We start from the raw sequence: 24,666 nt of genomic DNA on the forward strand, positions 1-24,666 counted from the left end.
AGTATCAATTTTGACTTCACATGTTACCAGCTCATCTCAAAGTATTCACACAGTGGACACCCTTGATGTGGTAAGTCTACGTTAGTATCAACTTTGACTACACTTACAATCGCATCTCAAACTATAAACACGATGATAACGTGCATGTAATAATGTCTACGCTGACATCAACCCTGTGATCGGATCTTTCTCTTGTAACGAAATACATCCACGTATTTGTCCACTGGAATTGAATTAAGACCAATAATGACTTCGCTGTATTTTTAATCCCCTAGTCATCGTCACGCGATATCAAGATTTATCCACAATTAAGCTGAAAATGTAGATCAATACAAATTAATTAATTAATTAATTAATTAATTAATTATAGTAAAGAAGTATCTAAGGCATAAACGAAATACGTGATCAAACTTATCCCGTACAGACATAAATTATGGATATCTTTGCCAAGAATCGACAGATTCCTACCTTAATTAGTTCAGATGCTACTAGAGTGAAACCTTTTAGTCTAGCTCTGATTACTATGATTAGTAAAGCCACGGATATCTCATGGCATTAAAGTATCAATAAAAAGACCTTTTCAGTCTTAATTACTAAACATTAATAATTCAATTCTAATAACGCCAGTACTCTCATAAAAATAATGAGTGCAGAAGACTCTTTTGGATTTGGAAGTCACGCCACTGTTGCCAAGCATATAGTTACTAATTGACCGCTAGCCGTTCTACAACGTCTACTGTTGGTATTTTCTTCAATTATCTGAAGATGTTAATCCAAAATTAATTCAATTACTGCAACACATTCATTGCTCTGATTACCTTACCATGGCTGGTAAAAGTCTGAACTGGCTATTGGTAATTGTTATTTACGGATACAACGCAATTGGAGCTTTCACTTGTGACATGGGTAAGTTGTAGGGTGTTTTTGATGGACAATGTGACGGACCATACAGAATAACTTAGTCTCAGTGTAACAATGAAATCATTGATCAAGAAATCTGATGGAAAGTACTTATTATGGTGCTCCTGGTTTTGAAGTGAATATCATAATCATCAATTCAATTCTTCACGATGTAATCACAGGGGTATTAGTATTTGAAAAAGGTAATGATCATTTTCAACAATGTAAATGTGGTTTATTTCACATGTTCCCCTACATGTAAGTTTTTGGGGATTAGGAGAGGAGGAAACGTCCCGAGCACGTTTTTCGAGGGAGGTGATTTTATAACCAATGTTATTTGATTCTTGTTAGTTTGCCAAGCAGGATGGCCAGTTATGCCACGTGGGAGCGAAGATAATCCCGGCTTGACCATGGTTGCCCCAGATAAACATTTCACATGTAAAGGGCAAGTTACAACATGGCGTTACTTCTGCAAGGCATCCAATCCGTTACGAGCAATAGTATTCAGGCCGGTAGAAGGATCAAACACCCAATTTCTCATCGTTGGTATCAATGATATACCAGCAGGAGCCATTGGGACAGACGTCACCTATACCGTACCAGAATTTGAACGTATTACAGTTGAAGCAGGTGACGTAATTGGATGGGCATTTGGTAGTGCAGTTTTGGCATGGAATCTTGGAGAAAGTGTTGTACGTATTGTAGGTGGTAATTTCCATGCTGGGCTAGCAACGGATGAAATCATTACAATCGACGGTTCTCAGTCCAATCGTGAATATTCCATCGAAGCCGATGTTGGTGTCCTGGAAGGTAAATATCTAGTATTAATGTGATTAGGGCCGTTATTATGTCTATCTTGCCGAACATGTTGCCTATAAGATTAAGAAACTCATATAACAGAACCGCAATGCTAAGTGCAAAATGGGTTTGAATATTGCAACATTGCGAGGTCGATTTTACCATTGGTGAACAATGGTGCAAGTTAAATTTTAACATTGAAATATACGAGTCAAATGTGACTTGCATTTCACATAATTATCATGTTCATTGTCATCGTAGTCATCGTCGTAATCATCATTAATCAGTTAGCTTTATATTCAACAAGCATTCAATGTAATGATATTGTGAACACATATTGCAAGACGATTTGGTCGTCAGAAAGATTATTTTACTTTGGCCTTCCACTTATGTGACAATAGATGAATTCAATGCATTTGTCTGTCTTCCTTTTTTAAAAGATATCTAAGCCTGATATATGTAATAAGAGAAGAGATCTATTATAGCATTTGTAATTGTTTTTTATTTTTGGCAGGTTTCTGTATTGAGTATGTATTTCCGTTACCACGCACATTCATCATAGATGGTAATGTTTATCCTCCACATGTATTCCTCACATCACAATCAACGGACATGATCATCGCTACCATCTACATTCCTGGTTTGAATTTTGAAGAGCAACACACGATTAACTCGGGTGAAAGTAAAGACGTGGTTCTCAGTCGGTTGGTGCTTTTAACGACAAGTGGTATATTTGACAAGACAGTCATCATACGTGCTTCAGGTTAAATAGGATTTTCTCAGTTTTCATATTCTAATATTAAGGCGTTACTAATTTTGCTGCGCCAACAATTGCAAGTGACCAATTTACTTAAACTGCTGAATGGACAATTACTTGTACGTTGAATCGATTGGCAGACAGAAACATCATATTATTTAGGGTTTAGCAAATACAGAGTAATATGTATGGAGTTGTAAGTAATACGGGTAGCTTTTATGGAGTTTAAAATAATGGCGGTGTTATCATTGATTCTAATTCCACATTATATAGATGACTTTTTCATACGTCCTGTTTAGTCTAAACGGCGATTAGACTAAACAGGACGTATGGAAAACCGAACTGTAATCAATGTCAATGATTGCTTTGTATCTACTTATATATAGGTCTTATAACTGTCATCAGTATTGACAACCCTTGGGGTGGTGGTGATGCATTCCAAGTTTTACCAACAACACAACTCGGTACCGAATATTACGTACTCACATTACAGCAGTATTTTGGCGGATATCCATCATTCTTCAGTTTTGCAGCTCTATCTGAGAAAACCAGCGTGAATTTTACCACAAAGGCAGGAGAGTACCATGAGATTGTTTTAAATGCTTATCAAAGCTACCGTTTTGATGGTGCGTTATATGAAGACGTGACAGGGACGTATATACACTCCGACAAACCAGTTTCAGTAGTCGCTGGGACTTACACCCGTGGTCCAGGGCCGCCGTTTCATTGCTGCGATGACGGAGTTTTAGAGCATATTTCACCTGTCCGGAGCTGGGGATATAAATTTGTGCTTGCACCTTTTTCTGCGGTGACTTGTGGATATGCCTATCGCATTATCTCGTATGAAAACGCAACCATTATCCTATCACATTTGGAAGGTAGGAAACATAATATTGTCCATATTTCATTTAGGAAAGTATATAGAACCACACAAAACAGGGTTGAGTTGGGTGCTTGGATTTATTGGCGCTATACCGGTTGCCAGTAAGAACTAAGTCGAATCAAACCAACTGTACGTAATTTCGTCTGGGAACGGTCGGAGCTCGAACCCAGGCGGGACATCAGTGTTGCGAAGCAATTATAGACCCGCTACACTAACCCGCTCCCCCGGATGGGGCCAGGTGAAATAACAGAATTGTCATGATATATAAACACATACATAAACCATGTTTATTTTGGTTACTTTTCAGAACCAATTCAGCTTGAAGCAGGTGGTATTTATCATGGGGATATCACATCCAGTGTAATGATCATGATTTCTTCTACCAAGCCCATTGTTGTCGCCCAGTATATCAAATCCTTCACTACGTGCGGTATTATTGCTGAACCAGCTATGGTCATGGTCCCCGCCGTCGAGTCATTCTTCACCAATGTCACTTTCCCGGTGTTTGAATTCACCATTGGTGGTGCCCGATATTATTTCATTAATGTTGTGATCAGTTGCGAATATGTTGACGGACTGATTCTTGATGATATGGAACCAATGTCTGAATGGGATCATCTGCGAAGTGATGATAATAACACGTGCGTTGTTAGTGGACCAGTGGCAATTGGAACGCATTCGGTTGGTCATGCTGATCCTTCAGCCAAATTTGCCGTGTCAATCTATATGGTTTGCCAATGCTTATCTTCTTACGCATTCCAAGCAATAGCGGCCCCGTTTACAGGTAAGAATGATCATTGTGAAAACAAATATGTGTGGACAAAATATGCTGGTAAAATTGTAATGAACAAGATAGCTTACTTTTCAGATGGTCGATGATCAGGAGGCGTAGACGTATAAATTGAATTTGTGATTATACACTAAGCCAAAAAAGAAACTTGAACAAGGTCCTTGCACAGATGATAGTTCCCAAAGACTAGTGGAATAGTGTGGAACAATACCTGTTTTTTAAAGAAAGTCCGTAAAAACGGAAAGCAGCACCGTTTTGTAAATTGTCATCTGTTCAACGATTCTCACAGATTTCTTATGCTGGGTGCCAATTATTGGGCAGAGAATGTGGTCCAGGAAGCTGTTCAATATTCAGTGCATTTTGATGTGGTGTCAGTTGGACAACTGCTTGGTTACTGACATGTGTATAGAGTAGAGTATTGAGGCAATCCTGTGGTAATTTTGGTTAATTTTGATGGACAGGATTTTAAGATAATAATATGACCTTGTGAAAAATGGTAAGTTTCTTTTTTGGCTTAGTGTATAGTTCTTTAACTATTGGCTTTATAAAGATGGTTTTTATAACCTAGTTGCTACCTCAGTTTTCAATCTATAGAATGTTTTTAATGCACGTGGACATCGCATTGCTATATCTTGTCATTTATAGCTTCGATCAACTTCGAAGTTTCTGCAATGTCCGTTTATGAATCTTCGGGTACGGCTTCTGTGGCAATTACTAACAAAGGCCCAGGGACTGGAACTGTGTGTAAGTACCGGTTAATATAATTCTTAATAGTCGGGACAGATGCCTGATTAAGTCAATAAAGTTTGATGTTTGGTCCATGTTAAAATGTTCTCCCGTCGGATTTATCAGTCTTGAGTTCAAAATCTTTGATGAAAACCATTGTTTGACAGAATCTCCTTTGCTCTTCTTGACTCCCTGCTTGTTCTTGAATAAGTTGATACTGGTCGCACCGTACCGAAAGTGACTATGTCAAAAATGTTTAAACAGATTTTTGGACTGGAGAATCAGATTCTTATCAAAACAAAACATATCATTATGGTATTTTAGGGCTTACATGCCCTGATAACTCTTTTAAGATACATTGTTTTGCAACGGCACAAAGGGCCCTCAACCTGTCGAGAGGACATCCATCCATTGAGTTATTTTTCATTCATTTTATATTGGTTGTGTCGTTACCCAGGGCCGGATTTACCATAGGGCCAGATGGGCCAGGGCCCAGGGCCCCAAATTTTTAGGGCCCCCAAAATTGCCCTGTGTTGTGTGCATCTTCCATTTTAGCCGAAAAACACCATGTTTTGTTTTGGGCCAAAATAGCCTACAAAAATTGGCCTATTAAATAGCGAAGTCAGTTCGGTCTAAAATTTCGCGCAAATGTCCTGGTAAAATTTACAACTGGGCCACTTGAGTGCACATGCCTTCCTCACGGTGCGTTTGGGGCCTCCAAATTTTAGCCTGGCCCAGGGCCCCCAAAACGGTAAATACGGCCCTGTCGTTACCTCTTATAATGCAAGGAGAGAGCTGCTGGTTGGCCTTTACAAGTGCAGACGTTTCATATAGCCTAATATTCAATCAATTGCGCGGGGCAATTATTTTTATCAGGTTTGCACGTAATATAGTGGTCAGTTATTAAATATAGCAACAGGATCATGTCACGATTTTTTTTACTACAGATTTTCGAGTGATACCCGAAACAGCAGTTGAATATGAAGATTACAATGAGCGTTCAGGATCTGAATTGATAATACCATGTGGAAAAAATCTAGTCGACATAGAACTTATTGATGATAACATATCTGAACCTGATAAATACTTCGTTGTGGAGATAACGGGTGTACAAGTTGGTAGTGGATGTACGAAAACCACCGTTACAATTTTGGATGACGATCGTAAGTCAATGCAATTGAAAATTGTGTGTTACATTAACAAATAATATGGGTTTGCTCATTGAAAATTTATAAACTAAATTAATCAAACATGCGAATAATGGGAAATCTCTCAAGTAGAAAGCACTTAATAAGAGGTTTTTGGATATTTTATTTACTAACCCATTTGTAGTAGGTAAATGGATAGTTATCTACTTTTTAATTGCAATTGTATTGCCCACTATACAGCATTCGTCGTTTTCAACCAAGATACTGTATCAACTGTGGAATCTTCTGCTAATGTTTCATTACTACTCAACAACACCGGCTCTGGGAATGCTACCGTTTGTAAGTAATGAAACAGATAATTATTTTTAGGAGAATATAATTTGCAAACCATGTTACTGTTCAGAAAACAAACACTTGTAAGTTGCGACTGTTAAGTATATTCACTACCAGATTCCCCCAGAGGTTTACTGTTACCAAACTACTTCATTGGTATTGTAGAGTACCTATGTGGGTACTCTAGAGTATGTATCTAAATTACATGTACAGTACAGTACAGTAAAGTACAGTACAGTACAGTACAGTACAGTATAGTACAGTACATACACTGGTACTGGTACTGGTACATATACTGGTACATATACTGGTACATATACTGGTACTGGTACTGGATTGGTACTGCACTCGTTAGTAGTTGGTAGTTAGTAGTTGGACAGCAGCGTACCTCTGGGTTCGGCAGTCATTAATTTTGTATTTCAATCGTTAATTCCGCTGTATAGCCTATAGAACTACTTAACTTGCATCCAATGCAAATAGTAAATAGTAATAAAATCAAAACCAAGTTACGGTTTGATCAGCTCGTAATCGGCAGGCCTTTAACATTAATATTAATATATTTTCTTTCGAGAATTGTCAAAAGTATCACGAACTATTAATTCAAGTCCTGTACTTCGTCTACTGTATTTAACACACATGACCAGATATGTCGCTTAATAATAATAATAATAATAAAATGCATTTATAAAGCGCATCAAACTAAAAGGTCACTATGCGCTGAACAACTTAATCACTCTTAATGTGGGTATATTTTTCGGCGTAGTGGTAAAAGCGTAAGATTTCCTGTCGATTACGAGCTGATCAAAGTGTAGTTATGTTTTTTATTCTAAGCACGAACTTTTAAACAAAGTAAAGTAAATCTAGCAAAACCAAACATTGAAACAATTTACAACTACTAGTTAATAAGGGACACCTCCGTAGAGGGCGCCCCAAAACCTTACAAAAGGGCCAAATTTTCTTTGTTTGCGAGTTACGAATTGTAACACAATCTATAGACTCAGCACAATGTCAAATTTTTCTGCAGACTTTCAGAAAATTCAGAGCTTTACAATAAAGGTCAATAGAGAGAAAACTAAACAGCAATTTAACACGTAAAATCTCTATATCAAAGTATTCGCTACTTGCACGGTTCCGCCATTATGCACTATGTGGGAGAGCCTCGAACTGGCAGCATACATGAATGGGAATTGAACTAGTCATAACGTTCTGTGTAAGGTTACATAATTCTTCCTTTCATGTATGCTGTCAGTTCGAGGCTCTCCCCGCACATAGTGCATAATGGCGGAACCGTGCAAGTAGCGAATAGTATCTTCAACGATGCAGTGATAATTAGTGGACATTGATTGATGTACTCGTTAAATTGAAATAAAAAATAAAAGCACAAATGAGTGACTTCAAGTACTTCTAATTATCATTCGGTATATGATACGGGGTGATACAGAAAGCTCAAACGCAATGAGCCAGATATAATGGAACTTCTAAAAAAAAAGTATGTCAACTTCAACGATACAATGATAATTAGTGGACACTCATTGATGTATACTCGTTAAATTGAAATTGAAATAAAAGCACATATGAGTGACTTTCAAGTGCTTTTATTTAATTAGGCTCATTCAATATACAGAAAGCTCACAAACTTAATGAGCCAGATATAATGAAACATGCGCGGACTTTCTATTCATTCAGCCAATGAATCGATCGATTAAATTGTTGGGGGATAATTCGTGATAGATTTACTATATTGTTTTTGTTTTGTTGTTGTTGTCATTGTTGGTTTTGTTTTGCTTTTAATACAAACAAGATAACTTCTTAAAGGAGGATTTCGTGATCCTAGCATCCTCTTTTTATGACATGTTTCAGTACATATCCACGAAAAAAGCCTATTCCCAAAATTTCAGTTGATTCCGATTTTGCGTTTGTGAGTTATGCATGATTATGTGTATTACACTGCTCCATAGACAATACGTTGTAATTTCGTTCTGGTGCACCAGAACGAAATTCAAATTTCACGATATCTTAGCTAAACGAATTAATCTGCAAGAGATATTTTGTACATAAACATTATGTAGCCAGAGGTTTCAGCGATATAAAAATCTCAACTTTTTTTGAGAAAAGTGGGGGGGATGAGGCTGTGAAATGCCCCTTTAACGTTGCTGTGGTGTTTTCCTGAAAAGGGCGAAGATATTATTGATCACCTAGTAATATGTATGCTCTTTCAAACATGAAGTTTAACAACAAGCACCACATAATGTGTGGATAAGTCTAATATAGCATAACCATGAATAGTTTCAACAACTTTAGTACGCATAACCCGTCTTGAAGAAATTGTTGTTGATACATTTCTGGATTTCATGAAAAAACGGATAAATAAGAAAGAAAGAGTCCCTCTGGCTTGATCATTAACCATACTTTTTTTAATTTTTTTTCTAAAGTGCTACGAATGGTAAGCGATTCAGCAATTGCAGGTGCTGATTTCATAATCGATGACGAACCCGTCTTTTTACCACCTCACTCCGACAGACAGATTTTCATTGCAATAGTGGATGATATTGAATTTGAAATGACAGAGCATTTTAATGTTACCATATATGGAAGAGATGTTGGAATCGGGATCACGACAACTGTGATTTCTATTTTAGACGATGACCGTATGTTTCTAGTATTATTTAGTATCTGTTTCTTTTACTTCTTTTTTCAAATAAAAAAAATCATTCGCGTGCAGTGGCGTAGATTTCTTTTTGACATTGGGGGATGAAGTTGGAAAAAAATCTTGAAGTATAGTCAATCCAGCACCCTTTGGCGACAGAATTAGTTTATGATATAAATTTTTGCTATTTTGAAGCTAAACTGATGAAATATGGTGTAAAAGTAGATTAAATGCGCGCGAAGCGCGCGAAAATTTGCACTTTTGGGGCTAAAATGGGCAAATATGAGGTTAATTTGGTCAGAAACCCATTATCAGGCGTCAACATTGGGGGGGGATGATTGTATGGACCATCCCCCCCTGGCAAAATATTGGGGGGATAAATCCCCCCATCCCCCCGGGATCTACGCCTATGTTCGCGTGATCACTGTTAAAGAAAGATTTTGCTTTTTAGTTTCTATTGTGTGGTTCTTGAATGTAAGCTGTATGGCTTTGGCAATGCATTAACGCTTCCACGATGTTCTGACTAAGCTGTTGTTTGGCGTGTAGACATTTTTCTGTAAATGTGGAAGTTGCAAGCTGGAAGCACAAATTCTCTAATTCCCATTGAATATTTGTATCCAAATTGTGTATTCCAATATTTCTGTACAGCTGCGATTGACTTCTATGATGAAAGTATTTCTATTAGAGAGGCATCCGGGACTGCAACAATCAAATTTATTAACATTGGCAATGGTGGCGGTATCGTATGTAAGTAAACGAATAAACAGGACATAATAACACTCCTGTCGTATTTTAATATTTAAGTGACAAAGTCATTGGATAGGGGCCTACACACAGTGGTCTGTTGAGATGGATAAGCAATATGACTCATTCAGGGTCTCATCAGTTCTCACAATTTCTTGTTTAAAAAAGAACCACTAACCGCGAAATGTGGATATCCAATTATTTACCCCACAGGGCTACAAAGAACCACTAACCGCGAAATAATTATGGATATCCAACAAGCTTACACTATAAATTAGCCCCCGATAGAGGGCAGGGCCTGAAGAATGGATAAAAAGTTTTTAAAAAATCATTAAGGTTATTATTGCTTTCTTGCCCCAGTATCAACAAAAAACATCAAGGCCGCAGGGCCGGCAGGCCCGAGGCGGGTGACTCCCATGCGACGACTAAACACTCCAAATGGGACCCTGCAGGGCAAGAAAGCAACAGTAACCTTAATGTAACATTGACTAAAATTAACCATATTTACATTTTAACCACTTTTACTGATTTAAACATATGTTAATATTACGAATGAGGATAGGGTGTATTATTATTATTATTATTGTTATTATTATTATTATTATTATTAGTGTTATTATTATTATTATTATTATTATTTTATTATTATTATTATTATTATTATTATTATTGTTATTAATATATCATCATTTATAGCTTTTAAAACTCTGCCTATGACATCGGCCACTGCGACTGACGATTTCGAGGTTGTACTGCCTACATTCATCCCTGTATCAGGTACGTCATCCGTCCTATTCTATGTGACTATCATCGACGATCTTGTTGCTGAACCAGATGAACAATTTGGTGTTGAGATTACTGGAACATCAGTCATCGGCGGATATCAAGTTATTAATATTACGATTATGGATGACGATCGTAAGTATTATGTAGAGATAGTTAGTGAATATTGAAAATTATGCTTAATGGTCAAACATCATTGAAGGAGTAACGTATTAAAATGGATTTTAACGGAAGAAGGTGTGCTTCTCTCATTTACGGAATTCAGAATTCCTCGTTATATTTAAATATAGCGCCAACTATTTAATTGCGTATAAAAGCAAAACAAAGATCGACTTCTTAAGAGTGAACTTATCGTGACAGCAAATTGAGGAGCGTAGAAATACAGTAATGTGCCCTATCTTTAACATGCATGTATAATGTATAATGCAAATTAGCATATTATTTATTTGACTTCGCGTTACGTCATTATGAATGGGTTATGGTCGGATGTGGTTAAGTGTTTAACTTATGATCGTGTCACTTCATGTCGGAGTGCTTCAAAGAGCACACGCTAATTTAACCAACCCAGACTCCTTATTAAAATGATCATATTAATAATTCTACATCTGGTCTTAAAATAATCATATCAATCATTTTAGTGCGGTGACAGCGCCATCTGTTGTTATTAAGTTTATGTTGTTATGTTTTTTGATACTGGGCTCCCAGCCTGTCAGGGCTTAAAGATTCGTAACCTTAACTATGTGTAATCTTTACCTTAACCTTAACTATGCGTAACCTTAACTCTCACTGATGTCCTTTTTACCATGTTTACAAAAATTGGGTTATATCCAAAAAACGCTGTGTAACCTTATGTTAACGACAACAGATCGCGCTATCACTGCACTAAAATGATTGATATGATCATTCTAGTTAGGTGACTAACATTTCACAAATGTAAACGTTTTACTTTTGAATGTTTAATTTGCATCCGATTATCCTGTCCTGGGTTGACAATTATTGTTTATGATGATTCGGTGGGGGTTTCAATAATCAAGTTGACATGAGGTATACATTATGTTTGCTGAGTGTGCCAATTTTTTGAATAGGTAATAGACTAATTACACAGGGAACTATGCCCGGGGAACTATGATTATTAATAACAAAATTATCTTATGAGCCTGGGACATGATGTTACTAACAGAGATATTCATTCCACCATATCCACCGAAGCTTCCATCAATTTTGTCACCGAAATCAGTGTAGTAAGAGAATCTGTTGGAGTAGCTCTTCTATTCCTGTCGAACACAGGCTCTGGTAACGGGACTGTTGGTAAGTAGCAATCCATCAGGATGAATAAAGATAAGGTGAATCAATGGGATTGAAGGTATCACCTGTGGTGAACTGATATCATGCGCGTATTCCAGTACTTACAGCTATTTACAATGGCGGAATAATGGAAATCCGTTTGAACTTAGAGATGAAAATACTTTAGTCCACGAAGATGCCTTCAAAATGGTCGCCAATGGTTTAGCCTTTAGAATGTCCCCAAATAGTTTAATTGGTTCTTGCGACGTAGGTTACGGAAGAAGGTTGCATGGAAGTGGCGCCTGGTCGAAAATGATAAAGATGGTCGTCGTCTTGCAAGGATTGGGGCACTCGGAAATTGCAATAATAAGACATACTGTCATTTAAACACATGATGAATACAAAATACAATATTTTTGGTGTGGATCAAGGTCATCTAGTGCCCTATGATATGGGGTAGCCACGTGACCTTTCGTTCTTCTGAGTCACCAGACTTTAAAGGACGTTTGTCTTCTAAGGCTGGTGATTTCTGCCCTCCGACACATCCATGAATTATTATCCCACCACCATTTTTCTGAAACCAATCAAATCATTTGGCGCCCATTGTAAAGACATCTGGACATTTTGTGGACTTCCAAGTCCACAAAATGGTCAGATGCCTTTACTACATCGCTGAAGTTTCTTTGTCTCTGCATTCACGGCTGGTCATTTCCTCCACCCGACACATTCATGAATTATTCTCTCACCACCATTTTCCTGATTTCTTGAAGAAACCAATTAAACCATTTGGCGACCAAGGCATCTGGACATTGTGTGGACTAAATTTTCTTTGTCTTTGCGTTCAAACTGATTTCTATTATTCCGCCATTATTAGCAAGGGAATGCGCGTATGATGTCACCACGGGTGACACCTTCCATCCCATTGATTAGCCTAATCCTACTCTTTTCATCCAAATAACATTGCCAGCTAGTATGTAATGTCAAATCAAGAGGATATTTAATGACTGTTCAACATAATTATATAGTTTGCCGAATTCGTTCTCCTTCTTTCAGCGATGTTGCAATACTCTTGGCTAGTCTTCGTAAATCAGAGATGACAGCCTTGTTACTATCGTTGTAGAGATAACAGACTTCCTGAAACTTACTTTAAATATCACTACGGATATGTTTACATAACAAAGTGTCCTAAATCATGTGTTCGCGGGGCCATTATATAACTTACTAATAATTGTTAGAGAAAAATATGTACCTTGAGTTAACCATATTACTGTTTCTATTCAGCTGTAGAGGCAACCGATGATTCCGCAAATTCCGTCATCGACTACGATATAAATAGTCTTGCTAACGTATCACTCGGTCCTCATAGTAATGGACATGCGCCTGTTCATATAGTGGATGATGCATACGGTGAATACGATGAAAAGTTCTACGTGGAAATATCAGGACCAGATGTTGGCAATGGAACAAAGCGTATTACAGTGATAATACTTGACGACGACCGTATGTAGTATACATATAAAATTTATTTCCAATAATTATATGTAAAACTGTGCCATTTTAAAGAAAAGTTGAACGATGATGGTGCTATTTATTTTAAATCTTGTGTGCATCTTTACGAGCGGTAGATACTTGTATAATGGTATTAGAACATCAAAAAAAAATTAAAAAAGACTAACTAATGGGAAGGAAATTTTCAAAAACCTTTTATCATGAAATGTAAGGAATAACTTTAAGAGATATATGTAAATAGCGCCCTCTATTTTCACACAAATGTACGGTTTATATAATAAAAATCACAAACAAGCAGAAAAGGTGATTACGCAAATCTATGTTAAAAATAGCTAAAGAAATATATGTGAATATTAGGGTGATAGCTGACGGTGTTGTCCAGGTCTAGAATTTAACATTATATAATGTTTTGTGAGAAAAAAATCAATAAATGATCACATCAAACAACCGTGTCTAGGATTGATCAAAGTAAGCCCCAAGTTAATCTATGTCTATAGCTCATGATGCAGTCATGTCTACAGTAGAAGTCATCTCGACCTTTGCAGGACTTAACCCCATTAAAAGCTATTAAACCAAGATAACACTCATTGAAACAGCTCAACTGATTAAATCGGATCTTCTCTGGTTGTGCACAAGTGTCTGTTTTCATGTGCGATATCGCAATAAAGCTGGTATTCATAGCTTCAGTTGGGTAACCGATTATAAAGGAAACGAAAGGAAACAATGGTATGTGTACCTTTGTTCACGAAATGAGACAATGGCGTGCTTTTTGTAAACCAGCATTCTTGAAAATGAGCAACATAATGATTGTTGACTTAACACGGTTTGGAAATAATTTCTTCATATTTTTGGTGTTATCTGTCGTTTACATATCCTTCCTAAAACACAAAAGTGCGACCCTCTCCAAACACCTAAATTAGCTAAAAATTTAGGACATGTTACAAAACTATATTGTCTAGAATTTTAGAAGAGTACTTTTAATATTGGCCGGTTATTTTTTCACACAGCGACGTTAACTAGGCAATGTACTATTACCTATAACATTAACTAAAACACCAAAGTACGAATATTTCCAAACATCTAAATTAGCTAAAAATTTAGGACATGTTAAAAACTATATTTTCTAGAACTTTAGAAGAGTACTTTTAATATTGGCCGGTTATTTTTCACACAGCAACGTTAACTAGTCATATCCCCATACTTTTAACGTAGGGCTATTTGTAGAGGTCACGCGTCAATGGGAAAGAGCACTGTGTATTGTGTATAGGAAAACGGACAGTAACTGCAGTATGAAGTTTCATTTCTATTATCATAACATAATTCTAACCTAAAAGCGGGAATTATGCTATTATGAAGAAAGGTAAAAACTAGTATAGAAAGGATAAACATGGATAGATTTAGCTGATCATGAACAACTATTAAAAGCTATTAAAGTCCTGAAGTTCTTTTTCTTGTATCACAAAGGTTCGTTAGAGGAAGAATGCATTGTGTCTCTTGACAAAGCTTATGATTTTGAGTCTGATTTGAACTTAGCAGCAGAAGATCAGATTGCACAACTGGAAAATATAGCAAAAGTAAGTTGTACCAATATCAATCTGTGTTCCTTTACAGTTTTCTCAAGGGTTATATAGGCCTACATGTACATTATCTAGCTCACGAGGTGAACCAGTTTGTCTGGAGTATACAGCTTTTCAATACTTTCAACTCAGCTATTTTTAAACACAACTTCAACACTCTTTTTTTCTAAGCTGGTAAAAAGTGGGCTCAGTATTTTTGGCAACGTAGGAATACGTTTTTAAAGAAGTTAACTGTATTATATGAGGGGTATATTTTCCGTAGGGTTTATAATGTTTGAATCACAGCACGGTGGCATTGCCTAACAGATAGGGCGTTCGACTCAAAAACACGAGGTTGTGGGTTCGAGTCCTGACAGGACTAACATGTTACGTCCTTGGGTAAGACACTTTATTTCGCTTATCCCACTTCACCCAGTTGTAAAATGGGGGATGTTAGGGCCCGGGGTTAGGGCGTAGTCAGATTAGCGCCGTTTTGGCTGCTAGATGGTGTTATATATCCTAGTGGCTGCGGAATAAATGTAAATCACTTTGATATCCGTTTAATTACCGATCTAAGGCACATCATAATCTATTTCGTGCAGGAGTTAGTTGAGAATATTCTAAACCGTGTCACGGATGGCGATGACAGAGTAAAGGTAGCATGGTGTACAACGGAAGTGATGATTGCCTTGGCGTACCATATACCCACAGGAGATGAGCTTAGAATATCGCTGACAGATAGGGTTCCGGGTGCGTATCCAGCTTCTCCTTTTACTTCATTATTTTTGCAAAATTTCTTTTTAAGTCCGTCAGTAAAGTAGATACTATCGCTAGGCTAACATTTTTTCATATTCTTTGAAACCCATGGTCGAACCATGATTATAATCCGTGTCATTTTACATTTTGTTTACAGTGTTTGCTGCAGTAGCAAAAAGTTTAGTTTCAGATATGTTTGGTGATAATATAACTATTATCATCAATAGTGACAACCAGGATGGACCTTCAGTGAAGATTTTGGGTCAGCAACTTGAAGAGTTTGGCACAGGTATTTTCCTTTAGTTTCTGTGCGCTTACTACTCTGATGTTTCTGTCCTGCGTCTATACCGATGGGTGGTTTAAATACCGCCCCTGACGGTTCGTCCCTGATGTACTAAGACGCTATAAACATGGCTAAAGAGCCCAAACGTATCAATGTAATTGTAGGACCATCCTTTACACTCATTTTGAGGATACAAATTATACAACCTATACATTGCCCGGAGGTACGGTATGCTATCAAAGTCGAATGGGTAAAGGGGTGCTTGCCACCCAGAAAGTGTTATAATAAAAGCCAAGAATATGATTTTGAGTCTTTATTGGACGAAAGTTCATTTTTTGCATATCTACAATGTAAGCTACTGTACGTAGTTTACAAAATGTCTCATTTGAAAGGTTTGCGGAGATTATAACATCATTGTGACGTCATACGAGGCATGCTGGTACTTTTGTGGGTATCAATGGAAAGAGGACACCCATAATATCTTACTAATGTTACCAAATAAAAATACATACATCTAGTTTTGAAAATCAAAATGCTTGATGAGGGTTAATAATAAAATTTAAATTTTAGTAAACTTAACATTTTGTACAAAAATGTCTATTTTTTCCAATAATAGGTAATACTAGTGTACTGATTGTGACATACCTTGGAAGGGGAAATGGAACGTTAGAATCAGCTCAATTATTTATTGATCACGTCAGGTATGTAAAAACCTTTAATTGTCCGAACAAATCTCCAAAATTCACCTTGATTTTAAACGTATAAATCAATTTATTTTATCCCCCCCCCCCATGTAATGTTGTCCGCAGGAGTAGTTTAGTTCTTAGAATAATTTGATTCAGGACATTAGTAATTATGTCTACAAATTATATCTACCACTTATAAAACGTTGTGAATGTTAGCATAACATATTATATGTTGCCAGGAGGTTCGGCGGTTGGAAGGACAACTTTACTGGCTCTTTTGTCCTTGCCATATGCAGTGCAGCGCAAACCCCGAAGGTGTACTGTAACTTGCATCTTTTGTAGGCCTACTTATACGGTATGTGATTGGTGAAAGAATAATAGGACCGCTATCAAATATTGATCTGGTAAACTTATCTATTCAATCGTGTGTAGAGCCAAAACGTGAGTTTTTGTTTTTCCGTAGACAAAGTTCAGAAGAAAGAAATCAAACAATCTTGGTTGGTAGTGGAATACTAAGCATCCAATTCCTGAATAATGGCACAAGGCATTCCATTTCACCTTACTTTGACCTACCATATGCGGTATGTGGTTTCTTTATTCATTATCATCATCGTCATCGTCGTCATCATTATCATCATCATCAGCTTCGAACTTCATTTACAAGCATCATCTTAATCAGAATCGATTAACTTAATTTTCAACATACATGCAGAACTAATATTTATATTGGGAGGTAATCCAGCGGTCGGAAAGTCTACTTTACTTTGACTTTTTCATTTGTGACAGGAACTGAGTTCAATAATTTTCTTTTATGTGTCTTTCGCTTCTTGCAGAAATCCACGTCCAACAAATGCAAGGGAAGGACTGAAACAGATGAAACACCGACATGTGGATTTTGGAATTCAAATATTGAGTAATACTATATAGTCAAGACCATAACATAACAAATTCTTTCCCTGAAGTGTTAACAAATGTAATTAGTATCTACCAAACGATTCTATTTAATACCAGAACAATTGTGTTTTTCCGGGTACTTGTACCGTAGTTTAAAATAACAACCATTTTTACTGGTTTTGAAGGCCGATGTTTAAAGTATTCTTGCAAAGCTCTGTCTGAAGTTTAACGCCACATGAATAACCCATGATGCAGTCATGTCTACAGTAGAATTCACCGCGACCTTTGCAGGACTTAAACCCCATTAAAAGCTATTAAACCAAGATAACACTCATTGAAAACAGCTCAACTGATTAAATCAGATCTTCTCTGGTTGTGCACATGTGTCTGTTTTATATGTGCGGTATCGCAATGAGCTGGTATTTATAGCTTCAGTTGGGTAACCGATTATAAAGGAAACGCAAGGAAACAATGGTATGTAGACCTTTGTTCACGAAATGAGACAATGGCCTGCTTTTTGTTAACCAGCATTCTTGAAAATGAGAAACATAATGATTGTTGACTTAACACGGTTTGGAAATAATTTCTTCATATTTTTTGGTCGTTTACATATCCTTCCTAAAACACCAAAGTACGAATACTCGTATTTCCAAACATCTAAATTAGCTAAAAATTTAGGACATGTTACAAAACTATATTTTCTAGAATTTTAGAAGAGTACTTTTAATATTGGCCGGTTATTTTTCACACAGCGACGTTAACTAGGCAATGTACTATTACCTATAACATACACTAAAACACCAAAGTACGCATATTTCCAAACATCTAAATTAGCTAAAAATTTAGGACATGTTACAAAACTATATTTTCTAGAATTTTAGAAGAGTACTTTTAATATTGGCCGGTTATTTTTCACACAGCGACGTTAACTAGGCAAATCCCCATACTTCTAACGTAGGCTATTTGTAGAGGTCACGCGTCAATGGGAAGAGCACTGTGTATTGTGTAGGAAAACGGACAGTAACTGCAGTATGCAATGTTTAAAAAAAGCAATTTAGCAATCAATTAATACAATATGAATGTATTGATTCAAATAATTTCCAGCGCATATTCTACCAAAGGATTGGCCACAGGATTGACCAAAATCAAAGATGGCGACAACGTGTTATCATGCTATTCAAACCATACAACAAGCTTTGCTATTCTGTTGCAAGTTTCTGAGTGTACTGTGGTAAGAAGGGTGACAATTTGTATTGCCCATATAAGCATGTTATAGCAGAAATATGTTTTGTTTGGATTCTATAACTATTTCTTCCTCATGTCAGTAATCATGGCTAAATATTTCACAAATCTTTTGACTAGCAATCAAACCAAAAGCAACATAAACCTCTCAATCAATCAAGGTACAAACATAACACACAGCATGTGATGAAATCTAACCATTTTCACTTCAGTATCATCATCTTTAAATCGAGAATAGCTTCGCATCATTGGTGATATATTTCCATGCTTTGTTTCCACAAAAAGGTACCACAAAAACACCAAAAGATTCAGGATATTTTGACGAAGATGTTTTCTTCCATATCTGTCATAGCGCTTATCATCACCATCGTAGTGTTCTTATCATACGAGTAAGTACTTTAGTATATACGCACTACAAAAGTATTGCAACATTGCTGAAAAAAGAATTGAACATTGATCCAATATCCTGTCGATTTCACCAAGGTGTCACTTGTGGTAACATCGTGCGCCTGTTCCAGTGCTAATACAATGGCAAAAAAAAAATGAATCCGTTTGAATGCAGAAACCAAAGAAACTTTAGTCCACAAAATGTCCAGATGCCTTTATTAGAATGGTCGCCAAATAAATTAATCGGTTTCTGCAAGGTATCAGGAAAATGGTTGCGGAAGAGAAGTTGCGCGGAAGTTGTTATTGAACAAAAATAAATAACAGTCAACGTGATGGCTGACGTCTTGTAAGGGTTGTGGGATTCGGGAATTTTAATTGCAAAATAATAGGGTCACGTGGTTACTCCATAAAGGATATAATAGCATTTAAACACGTAATGAACACACAAGTATTTTTGGTGCGATTCAAGGTCATCCGGTATGTGCTAGCCACGAACCGGGCCCCGAGACCTTTTTTCTTCTAAGTCTTCCAGACCTTCAAGGACCTTTGCCTTCTAAGGCTGGTATTTTCTTGCCGACACATCTATGAATCATTCTCCCACCTTGCATTATTTTCCTGATAGCTTGCAGAAACCAATTAGGTTCTTCGTCTCTGCATGTATTGAACATATTGAAACGGATTTCAGTCTTTCCACCATTGTAAGCACTAGAATAGCCGCATGATGTGACACGTTCCACCCCATTTATTAGCTATAATCTTACTTATTTCTGCAAAGAACAGTAAGTCATGTGAAATCGACAGAATATTGGATGAGTGGTCAACTTATAGTTTGCGAAATTCTTCTTTTTTCAGCAATATTGCAATACTTTCGTGTAGTGTGTATAATGAAGGTGTGGACGGAGCATACATATGTTTCACTAAATAACAAGGTTGCTGCTGCGGATACTGTTGCAGCTGTTGCTGATCCTGATCTACACCTACAAAATACTCAATAATGTTGCAAGAAGCAATATCTAATTGCTGATGTTAATATTATAATTCAAATGCAGTGCGTGTGACTTAATTATACGTTGTTAAGATATTGAAAACCTATTTCGGACATGATCAGATCACATTTCTTTAATAATATACTAATACCCGATTCGAATTCATAGGTCCCTACGTAGAGCTGAGCGTAACCAACTTCATGTTAATCTTGCGGCATCTCTGCTTGCTGCACACGGGTTGTTCTTGGCAGGAATTGATAGAACTGAGAACAAGGTGAGAGCTCCAAACTGATCAAAGCCTCATAAGATTCATTTTAGTTTGGGGGAGTTAGAAAGGTGAACCCGGCAGGTGAACTTTCCATAAGAATGTATACGCAATGCATTTCTAAAAGCTCCTGGATAAGAGCAGAACGATCCGGTGTCCAGAGGTTACAATATAAATTATATTTTTTGTATCAACGTGCATTGCATATTGGACTTCGGCATACAATATAATAATTATGTTCATAATCCTAAACTTCTGAAGATATGTAGATAGATCTGAGGTAGGGAGGGGAGTACTCAAATATTGCTGGTAAGCAAGTGCCGCCTAGCTTTCAAAAATGCGTTCTCCAGATCGGAGTTTCGGGATGGTGGTCTCGACTATGAGCTTTGTATTACCCTTTTGGCTTAAATGCCTATACATTTCTCAGAAATAAGTGCTTGGACTTCAAATTTGAAGCTAATTTGAGTGCATTTGGAGAGAAATTTAGCCCGAAATTTAGCCAAAAGGCCCCGAGGACTTCAGGGGTCCCCGGAATGAAAAGAGCTTGAAAAGGGGCATTAAAGGCGGCACTGGCCCGAATAGTGCAAGGTATATGACATCCACCCAGGTAGGATTAGATTTATCAACGTTCCCTTCTGAATTTGTGAACTAAATTACTCTGTTTGCTTTATACCTCTACGATATTCTAGATAGTTTGCAAAGTGATTGCCATGCTACTGCATTATCTATTCCTGGCTGTCTTTGGATCCATGTTAGTTGAGGGAATAAACCTATACTACAAAATTGTAAAAGTATATGGTGCGGAGAAGAATCGACTGCCGATTTATATGGGAATTGCTTGGGGATTACCAGCTCCTATCGTAATCGTTACTGCTGGGATAAAATTCGAGAAGTACACTTCGGGAAACAGGTAAAAACGATGGAGTTGATGACCATGCATGATACTGAACTTTTGATATTGATGATGTCAATACTGATGATAAAGTTGAAAAGCAATACAAATGTCCATCATTTTCACACATTGGATTTCAATGCAACATCTTTCATGTTATCTTCCATTTTCTTTCTTTCCTCTATAGTTGCTGGTTGAACACTGATGATGGTATAATCTGGGCATTTGTCGCACCGGTTATAGTCGTTATCATTGTAAGTATAAAGCTCACGAAAGTAGAGTATATCTTGCGGCGGATTATTACATTCCTTAGATTTGTTACATTCTTTCTAACTGATTCTTTGTCAATTACAAATGTTTGTAAGTTTTGTGTATTTTGAGTTACAGTTATATCGACAACACACATTATGCTATATTTTTGTAACATAATATCACTATTCTCCCAACATCAATATGTCAGAGGCCTTAAAAGCAAAAGAGCATTCAATTTTTAACGTGGGTTAGCAATCGGAATGAATAGATTCCGAAAACAACCGATATTTTAATGCAAAATTATCATAATTCATTAACTTACCACTATGGCTATTGACTAGTATGTTTATTTGGGAAATATTACAACTTGTTTCATTTGTTTGAATTGTAGTGCAACACCTGTATCCTTTTCATGATTGGCTATATTTTATATAAGTCTGCTAATGCAGTAAGTGATGATGTGAACAAGATGGCGGGCACCAGGTACGTAAATGTGAATATAAAAGTAGGTGTATTCATGGACTGTGCAAAATGCGCTTTAATTTGGGTCAATATCGTATTATTCAGTTCCCCTCGGTCCCCTGGCAACTTACAATTCATACCACTTCGTCATTTTCAACATAAATGCTAATCCCGGAAATGGTAAAACTACACTATGGTCAATGAGTGCTTCTACTCGATCAAAAATAACCTGTGCAAAATTTTCATTTTATGTTATCAAACGGTTAAAATAATTAACGACCTCTAATTATGTAACTCAAACGGTTGCTTTATTTTCTACAGTAATATAATGTACCTATTTTTCTTGCAGAACATGTATCAAAGGCGCATTAATTTTAACCCCTCTACTTGGCACAACATGGCTATTTGGTTTGCTGGCAATTGATAAAGCAGCAATTGCTTTCCAGTACTTGTTCATTCTTTGCAACTCACTCCAAGGATTGTTCATCTTCTTGATATACTGTGTCATGAATAAAGAGGTAAGTGAAAGACATCAGTCAATTTTTTATCAGGTAGAGGAGTTAGAAATCAAGCAAAATATGCATTTGACTGTAAATTTTAAGATCATGACTTTTGAAATGCATTTTAAAAACCTCCGAAAACGGGAGATGATTTTGTTAATATGTTTTTAATCATGAGCTCTTTGGTCATTGGGTGACCGATGAGAAAATGAAAACTAAAAAGTTAGTATATCAACGAAAATGTTTCTAATATACACTAAGCCAGAAAAGAAACTTATAGTTTTTCACAAGGTCATACCTTAAAATCCTGTGCATCAAAATGAACCAAAATTACACACAGGATTACTTCAATACTCTACTCTAAACACATGTCAGTAACCAAGCAGTTGTCCAACTGACACAACAGCAAAATGCACTGACATGGAACAGTCCAATAAATGGCACCCAGCACAAGCAATCTGTAAGTGGAATGTTTCTTGAAGAAAGTGCGTGAAAAAATGAAATCAGCCACGTTCCACACTATTCAACTTACTCTTTGGAAATTGTCATCTGTGTAAGGATCTTATACGCATTCTCACAGATTTCTTGTGCTGGGTGCCAATTATTGAGCTTTGAATGTTGCCCAGGAAGCTGTTCAATGTCAGTGCATTTTGCTGTTGTGTCAGTTGCACCAAATGCTGGTGACATGTGTTTAGAATAGGGTATTGAAGCAATCATGTGTGTTATTTTGGTTCATTTTGATGCACAGTATTTTAAGATATAGGGTCCACAACTTATAAGTTCCCCCTAAATATTTTTTTAAATAAATCGAAAAGTATTTGACGAAATGCAAACGTGTAAAAAGATATAAGTAGCCTTATTTGCTTTACACATGTGGGCTAAATTATAGCGTCACACGTAATTGGGTTCAGTCAAATAAGGCTACTTATATCTTTTTACACATGTGGGCCAAATTATAGCGTCACACGTAATTGGGTTCAGTCACAGCGGTTCATTATGTAAAAAAGAGACCGTTTTAAACAGTGTTAAAAGTTGCATCGGAGTCCATAGGAGTCAGATCTCAAACATTACAGTAGGCCATGCCTATTCATGTGTTTGTTAAAGAAAACCTGACGGCTATGGACTCAGGTGCAACTTTTAAAACGGCCTCTTTTCTTACAAAATCTTTTTTTTTTTTTGGCTTAGTGTACATGTAGCATTAAATTCTACCCTCTATTTACGTTATTACCCAAATGTTATACCCGCACAGGTTCAAAACGTTGTCAGGAAGTCCTTGGAAAATAGCCGATTTTTTGAAGGGCGAAGATCAAACCAAGTTATACCACTTGAGCCAACTTCGGTAACGTACAAGTTTATCTGCTTGCATGCTATAGAAAAGTTATTACTACCATGACTACTGTTGTACAAAGGAAGAGAGACATTTACAGTGACACAGAAAGAGACGACGAGAGACAGAGTCAGGGGCAAGAGACACGAGGAGAGGAGAGAGCATGAATTTGGCAAATAATGTAGTAGAAAACTAAGAGTTGTAAAAGAAAACATACGCTACCGTGCCTCCGTGGCAGTTACATATGGATTAAGAATTTTCTTTATCTTGACCCAAGGCTTACAGTAATATTATTTGTTTGATTTGTTGGGAGTGGCCTTCTTTTCCTTGATCTTTAAGTTTCTTTCCATATATTATATTATAGGCTAGCATGCTTATCAACTTTATAGCCTGACTTGGGCATTTAATTGAGCCGGGAAAAAGAAGCAACCTTTTAACAGACAAATTCACAACAAATCCAGACAATTGAATATTCATTATTCATTACATGCAATACAGCAATCCATCTTAAAATCATGTATTTCTTCTCTCAACAGTCAACCAAGACAACCTCGGTAGTGGCACCAACAGACTGAATGAGCTGCAATGGGTGTACAAAACTGTACATAGCCTTTGAGCGTGTTTTTCAACTGTCTTTACTTAAAGCGTGTGCTATTTATATGTTCTTTAAATAAAATCTTATAAATTCTGGATTGTGTACGTATGATAGATGTTAGAATAATCGTTTGTGGCTTGCATTCTGCAATAAATAAATGATCATATATATAATAGGCCTATTAGATGTTTAAAATGTAATAGTGAATTTGTGTGCACACAAACAAATATGTGAGAAATGTTTTCTATGTAATTTTTACAAGATTTTCTTGGCTCTTTATG

General features: G+C 36.7%; 1 protein-coding gene across 1 annotated transcript; it reads left to right on the top strand.

Moving 5' to 3' along the window:
• The first annotated feature begins 824 nt into the window (after positions 1-824).
• Positions 825-24,666, top strand: LOC140162492 (uncharacterized). Its single transcript, XM_072185735.1, has 28 exons — positions 825-906; positions 1,252-1,710; positions 2,213-2,461; positions 2,842-3,333; positions 3,646-4,122; positions 4,774-4,872; positions 5,802-6,017; positions 6,243-6,341; positions 8,768-8,983; positions 9,631-9,729; positions 10,423-10,644; positions 11,719-11,817; positions 13,075-13,293; positions 14,767-14,876; positions 15,461-15,608; positions 15,772-15,903; positions 16,514-16,598; positions 17,047-17,164; positions 17,417-17,496; positions 18,582-18,708; positions 19,005-19,108; positions 20,261-20,366; positions 21,047-21,267; positions 21,437-21,503; positions 21,893-21,984; positions 22,313-22,481; positions 23,713-23,802; positions 24,327-24,666. The coding sequence occupies exons 1-28, from the start codon at positions 825-827 to the stop codon at positions 24,363-24,365; spliced, it is 4,716 nt and encodes a 1,571-aa protein (XP_072041836.1). The 3' UTR covers positions 24,366-24,666.

This window comes from Amphiura filiformis, chromosome 1 (assembly GCF_039555335.1).
Source record: "Amphiura filiformis chromosome 1, Afil_fr2py, whole genome shotgun sequence".
Lineage (NCBI taxonomy): Eukaryota > Metazoa > Echinodermata > Ophiuroidea > Amphilepidida > Amphiuridae > Amphiura > Amphiura filiformis.